Below are 10,224 nucleotides of genomic sequence, written 5' to 3'. Positions count from 1 at the left end.
AGCTGGTGCCGCGGTTCCCGGCGTCTCTCACCAGATGGCAGTAGCCCTCTCGCTCACTCTGGGTGGCACCATCAATGTTCCTGGCCGGGCCTAAGCTCCGGGCTCCTCCGGAAGACCCGGGGCGGGGCGGTGGCGGAGGGCGTGCCCGGGGGCGGGGCGGGGCCTGCCCAATGAGCTCTCCCGGGCGGGGGGCGGGGCTCTATTTCAGCGGCTCTTCGGGCTGCAGGCGTGCCGTGCGTCCCTTGCTCAGTATGTGGCGCTTTTCTCGCCAGCTTTGTGTGCACGTTGCAAGGGGCAGCAAGCTCTCCGGACTTGGGAACAGGCCTGCCGCCTTCATGTCCACTCTGCTGATCAATCAGCCGCAGTATGCTTGGCTGAAGGAGCTGGAGCTCCGCGAGGAAAACGAGGGCGTGTACAATGGAAGCTGGGGCGGCCGGGGAGAGGTATGCGGGCGCCCCGGGAAATCTCTGCTGCCTCAGTTCGCCCGGGAGGCCGGGCGGGCCCTGCCCGACCCCACTCCCCGCTGGCGCTGTAGGGGTTGTACTGGATGGGAAGTTTGGACGCTCCACAGTCAAAGTTTTCTCGCGTAAGGTGCTTTAAAAATGCTCTTAGATTTTAGGTCCTCGTGTCGACGTCGTTTTGGAGTTGGTAGGGGTTAAACTTCCCACGCATACGTAAAACCTTGTAGCAGAGTCCTGCTGTCTGTAGTGAGAAATGCTACAGGCTTAGCGGTGGAAATTGTCTTAATTTTGAGCTTGACTGTGGCTCCTCAGATGTGACATGCACCGCAGGGAAGGCTCTAAAGTGTAGTTTTATGTTGTCTTTCCTGAAATCCTTTGAAGTTTGCAACCTCGGACTTGCTGAAATCGTGTCATGTTTTCGTTGAGCTCTGAGCCTCCTTGAGAACCGGGTTTTCAGCATTTCTCTATTGCCCAGAGCCTAACACCATGCCTGGCACCCAGTTAATGCTCAATAAAATATTTTACAGAATACGATAGAAAGGTGTAAGGTTATTATCGCCCAGAGTTTTTGACAGCTGCATACAAAAGAAAGCTTTTATAAGAATATTTTATATTAGATCCAGCAAGCTTTGTTGAATGTTATATATTGAACCTGGTTTGTTAGAGGAAACATCTTCGTTTTGGTTATCTGTGACTGCAGCAGATGCAGATGGTTTAATTATTCCCCAAGTCACCCCCCCCCTTCCCCATTGGTAGTTTCATTCTGTTTTTCCTGTGGCATCTAATCATTAGGTTGTGGATAAAACATCCTCTCCTAAAGGCCTTTTTTTTTTTAGCTACTCATGGATTTTCTGTCTAATTAGTCTCTCCAGTTTGTGTGGACACAGGCCTTTTCCAGTTGTCCAGCCTTGGCTGTTTCACCTTCTGACCCTGGGGGTGGGCAGAGTGAGCAAGAGAAGGAATAATTATAACTTGTCAGTTTGGTCTCTTGTTAATGGAAATAGAGGTGAAACAACAGGTTACATTCAGGCTTTTGTTTATATACTTAATATTTAGATGGCATGGGTGGGTTTTGCAGAAAGGTGGTTCTGAATACCAGCTCTGTAGAGTGGGTTATTAGTAACAGAAGTTAACATCAAGATTCAGAGTTTAGATATTGTATCTTAGTCTTTTTTTTTCCTTCTGTTTTTCTTCCCCCATTTGGTCTGTTCCCCCAATTTGGAAGAGATTACATTTTCTTTATATGGTGGTCATCTTTTTGTTTTAAGGTTATCACGACCTATTGTCCTGCTAACAATGAGCCAATAGCAAGAGTCCGACAGGTAAGTGGTTTTTTTTTTTTTAAATGCAAACTGCCCACAGGGAGTTTGTGTGACTGATAGAGCAATATAAAATTACAAAGTCAAAGAATAATGTGTTACGTTTTCATTTGACATTTAAGAATGTCTGGGAGAGACTGTGTACTCTTTGAGTCGGGGAGTGGGTGCCCTAGAAAAGGTGAACCATAGAGAGGATGAGGGAGGGGGTCCATTTAAGGCCGTGCTTCTAAATCACCTGGGGACTTTGTTAGAATGCAAGTTCTGACCTCTTAAATCTGGTTTGGAGCCCAAGGTTCTGAATTTCTAATACACCTGAGGTGTTGTTCCCAGATGAGGCTAATGGACTTTGCTTTGAGAAGCAAGGGTTAAAAGCACAGTTAGATTCTAACTTGTCTTAGTGGGTTCTAGTGAGTTTTTGGAAGTGTAGGCTGTGAAAATCATTCCAAACCACAAATCTTAGGATCACCCAGAGATTTTCCCTTTCTTTTCCAAAAATAATCTGTGTGTTTTTAGGAGGAGATTGTCACTTCCCTCTCCTTTTCCCTTTGTCTCCCCCTAATCTTTAATTTAGGCCAGTGTGGCTGACTATGAAGAAACTGTCAGGAAAGCAAGAGAAGCATGGAGAATCTGGGCAGATGTAAGTATGGAGGCCATGGCAGGATTACCTCTTGTAATTGCAATGAGGTAAAGAAACAGCTGGTGATGAGCAGGTCAGTGCTCCCTTGCTGAAATGGGGGCTCCTTGGGGGCTGTGATAATCTCCTCTGCTATAGTGCAAGGACAGTGCCTTTTCTATACTGGGCCTTTAGTAGATGGGTGATTTCAAATGGATTAAAACTCTCTACTGATACAGCGTAAATTCAATGAACACTCTTATCCTCCAACTGAAGTTACTTGAATTTATAATTGAGCGAAGAGAAAGGAATATCTATGCTAAAAATACCTGTTTGCTCCTTCTCCTCCCTCCCCTGCCAGCTTTATGGTGGGGGGAGTATCTCAGCAATAGATCAATATTCCTGGGTCAAAGGGCAGGGGCTCGAGTTCCTCAACTGACTGATCAGGCTATGTGGGCAGGTTCGTCCTCTTCCGTCTGTCTCCACCAGGGGTTATATGAGCAAGTGTAGGAACTGTGGCTAAAGCTGGGCTGGCCCATTGAGCTGTCACTAGATGAGGGCCAGGCTCTGGGGAGGGGAGAGTAAAGAACAGGGATAGTCTGAATTTCCCAATGCCCACCTCCCCTCCCCCCATCCTGACTATCCCTTTTAGTCTACTACCAAAGAGTCTAGGCCTGAGGCTATAGGAATATCCTGGATGGTTGATCCAGCTCAATCTTTCGGTAAATTACTTCACCTCAGTGTGCTTTGTCTTATAAAAAGGGGAGACCAGGGTGCCTACCTCCCGGAGTTATCATGAGGGTTAAATGACTTAACCACGTCAAGTGCTTACCGAGAGCCTGGCACATGGCCCAACGCGGTACCTGCTAGTATGGAACCAAGTGCTGCTGGGTTTGGGACTGCCAAGCCTTGGTTTTCTCTGAATCAGTGATTGCTAGTGGGACTTGGGGAAGGGCAGACTCTCCTGGAGAGCCCTGGGTTGGATGTAGCTTTGTTGTCAGCCCAGAGACCACCTCTGTGCAAAGCATGAAGAACATCTTTCCTCTACTTTAACTGATTTTGGCTGTAAGTTTGGCTTCTGCACCTAACATCCTTTCTCATACTTTTTAGACCTCTCAGTAGAGTGAGGGTACTAAGGGGGAACAGGTTGCTTTCCTGGGTGGTGGTAGAGTCAATTGGGGATCTCGCTTGTTGGAATTTGAGTTAAGCAATTGAGAAAGGCAGAGCCTTTTCTAACTGTGCCTGTGGGGCTCCTGCCAATGGGCCAAAGACTTAGGGGCAGCTGGTGCCTCAACCAAGAACAGACCAAAGCTTGATCCCTTCCTGATTTGCGTACTTTCCCTCTTGGATCCCCACTCGTGGGGGGCTACTTCTGCTTGGCCCTGATCCTTTTGGCTGGCCTTGCCTGTGTGAGGATAAACCAGTGTTTCATTTAGTTCATTTGTGTTAAGCCTGGAATTTTTCAAAGGGAATGTTTTTCTTTAAGGGAAAAGGAAACAAAATATAACAATATGGGAAGGTAGTTTAGAAAAACTGATTTCTTCCTCTTCACTAAAACTAACCACAGAGAACCTGGTGGGAAATACTGGCTCTGCTGCTTGCTTCCATGAACTAGTTTCAGCTCCCCTGCATCCCCTCTGCATCCTCGTTTTTCCTCTCCATGTCTGGTGAGGAAGGGCCAGAGTCTCTTCCCTCTCTTCAGGACAGGGCACTGTTAACGGGCCATCTCTGACTAAGTAAAGGAATACCTGATGCCTGGTAGCTTGTTAACATGGAGATCTTTGTATTATTTCCCCAGAGGCTCAGCTCATACTTGCGTCTGTGCTCATGGTTCCCTCCTCATGGCTGTCTTTAATGCTCATTCTAAGTGTGACTTCACGGGTGAAATGTGCAGGGACGAGGACTGGTGTTGCCCCTCTCAGGAGGGTCTGAGGTCACTGATGCCCTGTCATGCTGGGACCAGTCAGCTCAGATGGGAAATGTGGCTGTCTTCCTTGTTTCCTACTCCTCCCTCATTTCCCTCTCCCCAAACCTAATCCCGGCTTTCTCAACTCTTTCTGCTCCTACGAATCATCTGAGAAACTGGAAAAAAAAATGAAGATGCCAGATTTGAGTGTTCTGGGATGGAATCGAGCCTAAAAGTTCCCATGGGTAGTGATTCTAATGGATAGCCAGGGTTGAGAATCAATCAATTACCAAGTATTGAATATCTTAACTTACATTTATCTCTATTGCCATTTTTGTAGTCTAGACAGCCACCATCTCTCCTCTGGCCTAATGGTCTTCCTGCCCGAGTCTTGTTTCTCTCTGATCTATTTTCTACGTCACAACTAGAGTGATATTTTAAAATGCACTGTGATTTCCCCCTCATCATTTAAAACCCTCTAGTAATTTCCCCACTATTTTTTGGATCCTTTACGTGGCCTTTTGCAGTGTGGCCCTTACTTGCCTCTCCCGCCTCTTTGAACTCCTTATAATTTTCCAAAACCGCCCTATTCTCCCTTGCCTTTGGCTTTACATATGCTATGTTCTCTGTCTCCCATAATTTTCCTCTACTCTCTGTACCTCTTCACCTGGAGAACACCAATCATGCTTTAGGTCTCAGGTCTTTTATTGTGTGTGTGTGAGGAAGATCGGCCCTGTGCTAACATCTGCCAATCCTCCTCTTTTTTTTTTTTGCTGAGGAAGACTATCCCTGGGCTAACATCCATGCCCATCTTCCTCCACTTTATATGGGCCGCCGCCACAGCATGGCTTGACAAGCGGTGCGTTGGTGCGCGCCTGGGATCTGAACCAGCGAACCCCGGGCTACCGCGGCGGAGTGCGTGCACTTAACCACTTGCGCCACTGGGCTGGCCCTCAGGTCTCAGGTCTTAACTCTAAACTTCTTTAAAAAGCCTCGTTCCTCCCCCTCTATCCCCAAATGATGCTAAATTAACACTTCTACCTGCTCCAGTTGTATAGTCTGTCTCCTCCCTCATGGCACCTGCCACATGAGATTGTAATTGTCTGTCTCTTGTCTCTGTCATCGCTGCTGGACTGTCGGCTCTGGTGGGCATGATTTTTAGCTGCCTTGTTTCCCTAGTATCCCTGAGGATTAGCACAGTATCTGGCACACAGAAAGTGCAATAATTATTGATTGAAAGACTGAATAAATATGCACAGAATGGGAGGCAAAAGGCCACATGTACTGGCCATTCTGTGTTGAAATTAAGCAATTTGCTTATAAATGTGTGGGCTAAATTCAATTGAAACGTCATTAAACCCATTCTGTGCTCTAGGAAATGTATAGGATCTGGGCTGATTCATTTAACACTACAGTTTTTGTTTCCTGTATCCAAAAGAGTGCATGCATCGTAAGAATGGCAAATGTTGCAGACGTATAAAATGTGGGGAATGAAAGTCTATTATAATTCCATTCCCCAGAAATTACCACTGTTAACATCTTATATATTCTTTCAAATTTATGCATTATTTTGCTGTTTTCTATCATCCTGTTACAGCTCTTAAACGTTTTTCATTATAAATCTATCTTATTCTTTGCAGAGAGTGTGAAGTACTCCGTTTTATGGCTGTTCCATAATTAACCAGTCTTGTGCTGATGGACATTTAGATGGTTTGTTTTTCTGTACTAGGAACAGCAGTGCAATGAATGTTGTGCCTCTACCTGCGTATGCTTATGTATACACTCAGTTTCCAGAAGTGGAATTGTCTAGTCAAAGAGTAGGAGCATTTTAAATGTTAATAGAATGCCCAGTTACCCTCCAGAAAAGCTATGCTAAGACATAGTGATACACTTGGAAAGAATAGAGAGCAAAGAAGAACCTTGAACTCACGGTCAAGCTCTGGGAGGTGGAACATGAGCAGTGCTGTGATGGCCCTCTTTGTGAGGAGGGGGTGGGAAACTGGCTCCAACCTGGGGGTTGGGAAGGTTCCATGGAGGGGAATGATCCTTTTAGTTGCCTTTGAAGGAGAGGTAGAATTCATCCAGAAGAGCTGGAAGAAAAAGGGGTGCTGATCATAGTTGGTGAAAGTATGTCTTCATTCATGAATCACGTCACAGACTTAATAGGGCCCAACGTCTACTTTTCATCTCCAGTAAACCCTGACACTTCTTCCAAGTTGTCTTCATCCCAGTAATTATACTTCCATTTACCTAGCTATTCAAGCCAGAGACGAGGGAGGCATCCTTAGTTCTTCCATTTCCCACACCTTTCCCGTTAGGGCGTCCTGCCCATTCTACTTCCAAAATAGATCCTGAGTCCACTTTTTGTCTCCCTGCAGTCTTAAAACTAAGTCACCATAATCTTTTGCCTAGGCTACAAGGATATGTTCTTAGTGGGTCTCCCTGCTTCTACTCTTTTCCCCTCCAATTTATTCTCTACCCATCTGGTAGTGATCTTAAAGGGTAAAGCAAATCACCTTATTCTGCTCCTTAAAACCCATTAAGGACTCCCTATTGCTCCTGGAGTAAGATTCTGACTCCTTAAAAGCTTATCTAGCTCTAGATGGGCTGGCCTTTTCCAATCAGCCCCTCAAATACAACTAGCTTTTATTTTTCATGGATCTTCATGTTTTTCTTTTCCCTGGGAAGAATATTCCTATGGTTGACTTTTCCCAACCTTGGCTTTCAGCTTAAATCTCACCTTCTTGGAGATTTTGCCTTACAACATCTTAGATAAAGTAACTTACCCATTTATCCTCCAAGCCTGCTCTTTTCTGCGTCTTAGCACCCTGTTTATTTCCTTGGTCTTTATAGCCCTTGTAGCAATTTGTAATTATTTGTTGCCCGTTTTTCCTCTGTTATTGGTTCCATGAATGCCACTAGATAGTAATTAGCTCCACCAATGCCTCACTTATTTTAACCCCAGTGTCTCGCATTACTCCTTTCACATAGTAGGTACTCAGAAAATATTTAGTGACTGAATGGTATGATTTGAATGGATTATGGAATACCAGTTTACAAGTAAGCTGAATCAAGGGTTTAGGCATGCAATCAGTTTGACCCATAAGAAAACATCACTGGGACTCTTGAAGGCCTGTAAGTGTTGAAGGTATTTTAAGCTGTCTGGAGTCATCCCAAAAGGTTGTGTTCAGTCTCTGAATTTCTCTCAGTACTTGGCACAGTCCTTTGCTTGCCATGAACCTATCATCTAGATATTTTCTGGCTCTCTGGTATCAGTTTTAGGGCCTGCCATATCATAGTCTTGATGTGATTAAAAAAAAAATTTGTCTTTGATGTGCTTGTACTTAGTTCTCTTACAGCACATTTTTTTTTTTTAAAGATTTTATTTATTTATTTTTTCCCCCAAAGCCCCAGCAGATAGTTGTATGTCATAGCTGCACATCCTTCTAGTTGCTGTATGTGGGACGCGGCCTCAGCATGGCCGGAGAAGTGGTGCGTCGGTGCACGCCCGGGATCCGAACCCGGGCCGCCAGCAGCGGAGCGCGTGCACTTAACCGCTAAGCCACCGGGCCGGCCCCACAGCACATTTTTTTAATGCTGTGTTATAGACATGAGTTTACACTTTGAATCAGACACTAAAATTCCGTTCTTTTCTTAGATTCCTGCTCCAAAGCGAGGAGAAGTAGTGAGACAGATTGGTGATGCCCTGCGGGAGAAGATCCAAGTACTAGGAAGATTGGTAAAGTATTTCTGTAGTAAATATACAATTCTTGGAGTGGGGAATAAGGCCATCATGCATCTCTGTATGTAAGATTGTGATTTTTAAGAAAAGCAATTTATACATTTCAAAAGTCTTTTCTTTAGAGGAAAGATGAGCAAGATGGACGGGAAAAAGTGAAGACTATTCTTGGGTTTTAAAATTCTTCAGAAAAATGAGAACAAACTTTGTGAAGTTTATCACCTTCATAAAACACAGAATATGTTTTGCTTTTTTCTCCCGTATCAATTTAATGTTTAAAACATGAATTCTGTTGGAAAAATGCTGCTTGGCTTTTTGTATTTTTAGGTGTCTTTGGAGATGGGGAAAATCTTAGTGGAAGGTGTGGGAGAAGTTCAAGAGTACGTGGATATTTGTGATTATGCTGTTGGCTTATCACGGATGATTGGGGGACCCATCTTGCCTTCTGAAAGTAAGAAGTGAAGTCAATTAAGCTAAGGGTTTTGTTCTCCGTTACAGAGAGCTCCAAAAAATGCTCTGGCTATGAATGGTTTGCAAAAGAGGAATTGTAAGTGGCATATAAATATATAAGAATATCTTTAATTTTTCTGCTACAAAATGCAAACTAAAGCAGGTGAAAACATGAGATCAAGACATTTTTAAAAATTTTTTTTATTTTTAAAGGTAAAACTCAGTGTGGCACATCCATGGATAAGACAGTTTTTTTAATAGGGACTTGTGGCAAAGTAAGTTGCCAATCCACCTGGGAAACATTTTGGAAATAATCCAAAGAGCCTCCTTACATTTAATACCAGTTCCAAGAATCTAATTTAAGTAAATAATCTGAATTGTGACAAAGGTTTGTGTGTAAAGATATTCATTGTAGTATCAATAGGAAACATTAGAAATGATGTAAATGTCAAATTATAAGACAAAGGTTAAGCTAATTTTAATAGTCTATTAGGAGATACTAAAGATCATGTTTATGAAGATCATCTTCCGAACCGCACACTTTCATGGGAAGGTTGTATTATTTTTAAGTTTTAATGTTTTTTTTAGGCGGTGATATATTCATATCACAAAATTAAAGAGAAATAAAAGGGTAAAGGATGAAAAGCTCCCCTCCTTACCCCCGTGGACACTCCATAGTATACCCATGGAAGTAGAGAATGTTTCTGGTTTCTTGTATATCTTTAGAGCTTTTATTCACTTTCAGGCAAATATGTGTCTTTTTGGGACATAAGCATTAGCAAGCTATACATTCTGTTCTATACTTTTCCCTAGTTAATATGCCTTGGAAATTGTTTCATATTATTACAATAAGAGGCTTCATTCATCCTTTTTTATGGCTATTTGCTGTAAAGATACTATAATTTATTTAACCAGTTCCCAAATGATGAAGATTTAGGATGTTTTCAATCTTCACTGTTCTGCTGTGTTGCAAGGACCAACCTTGTACTCTGAGGAGGTTTCAGTGATGAGGCTAAGGACTTATGTGATTTGTAATGTTTTCAGTGTTAATGGAGCAAAACAAATGACTGTGTATCTGCACTGAAAATACAAAGGATGGAGGTCTGCCTAAGTGGTAACGGTGGTTATCTCTGTGTGGCAGAATTATTGATTGTTGTTACTGTCTATTTTTCTGTATTTTCCAAGATTTTCCTTGATGGGAATTATGTTACATTTATAATTAAGAAAAGAAATATATTTTTTTAAAGTTCATGTTTTTCTTGGAATGTTGGTCAAATTCCCTACTCATAGAAAGATTTGAGGGACTCTTTTTAAATGTACAGTTAATGTACTCCGATATGTAACTGCAATTCGTGTTATTCAAGATTAATTTTGTGTCATTGAACACTTTTCATAGGTTTTTCCAGTTGAAAAAGTTAGTAAACTGTCCATTTGAGGAAGTATACATATGCAAGCAAGTAACTTTGATTTATACCTGTATAATGCCTGCCTTACCAAATAAGATGTTTTTCATTTGTTTATACATTTTTGAAAAAGATTAAATTATTCATCAGTGCAGAGGCTTTGGGGTAACTTTGACTACATTAATGCAATAAATAGTCATTGATTGTCTGCCAGGTGATCTAATAGTGATACTTGATCAATAAGGCATAGTCCTTGTTCTCAAAGAATTTATAAGCGTATAGATTCCTTACATTTTAGAGTGGGAGATAAGTTAAGGGGTAATTATAATAGAG

General features: G+C 42.7%; 1 protein-coding gene across 1 annotated transcript in view; it reads left to right on the top strand.

Moving 5' to 3' along the window:
• The first annotated feature begins 223 nt into the window (after nt 1-223).
• Nucleotides 224-10,224, top strand: part of ALDH7A1 (aldehyde dehydrogenase 7 family member A1) — a 35,320-nt gene continuing 25,319 nt past the window's right edge. Inside the window, exons 1-5 of the mRNA XM_058539671.1 lie at nt 224-443; nt 1,730-1,783; nt 2,352-2,417; nt 7,958-8,038; nt 8,366-8,489. Coding sequence (XP_058395654.1) covers nt 252-443; nt 1,730-1,783; nt 2,352-2,417; nt 7,958-8,038; nt 8,366-8,489 — 517 coding nt within the window. The 5' untranslated portion in view covers nt 224-251. The remainder of the gene's footprint in view (nt 444-1,729; nt 1,784-2,351; nt 2,418-7,957; nt 8,039-8,365; nt 8,490-10,224) is intronic.

The sequence above is a fragment of the Diceros bicornis genome, chromosome 1 (genome assembly GCF_020826845.1).
Source record: "Diceros bicornis minor isolate mBicDic1 chromosome 1, mDicBic1.mat.cur, whole genome shotgun sequence".
NCBI classification, from domain to species: Eukaryota; Metazoa; Chordata; class Mammalia; order Perissodactyla; family Rhinocerotidae; genus Diceros; species Diceros bicornis.
Note: the sequence above shows the minus strand (reverse complement) of the source record. Positions and strands in the feature narration are given on the sequence as shown.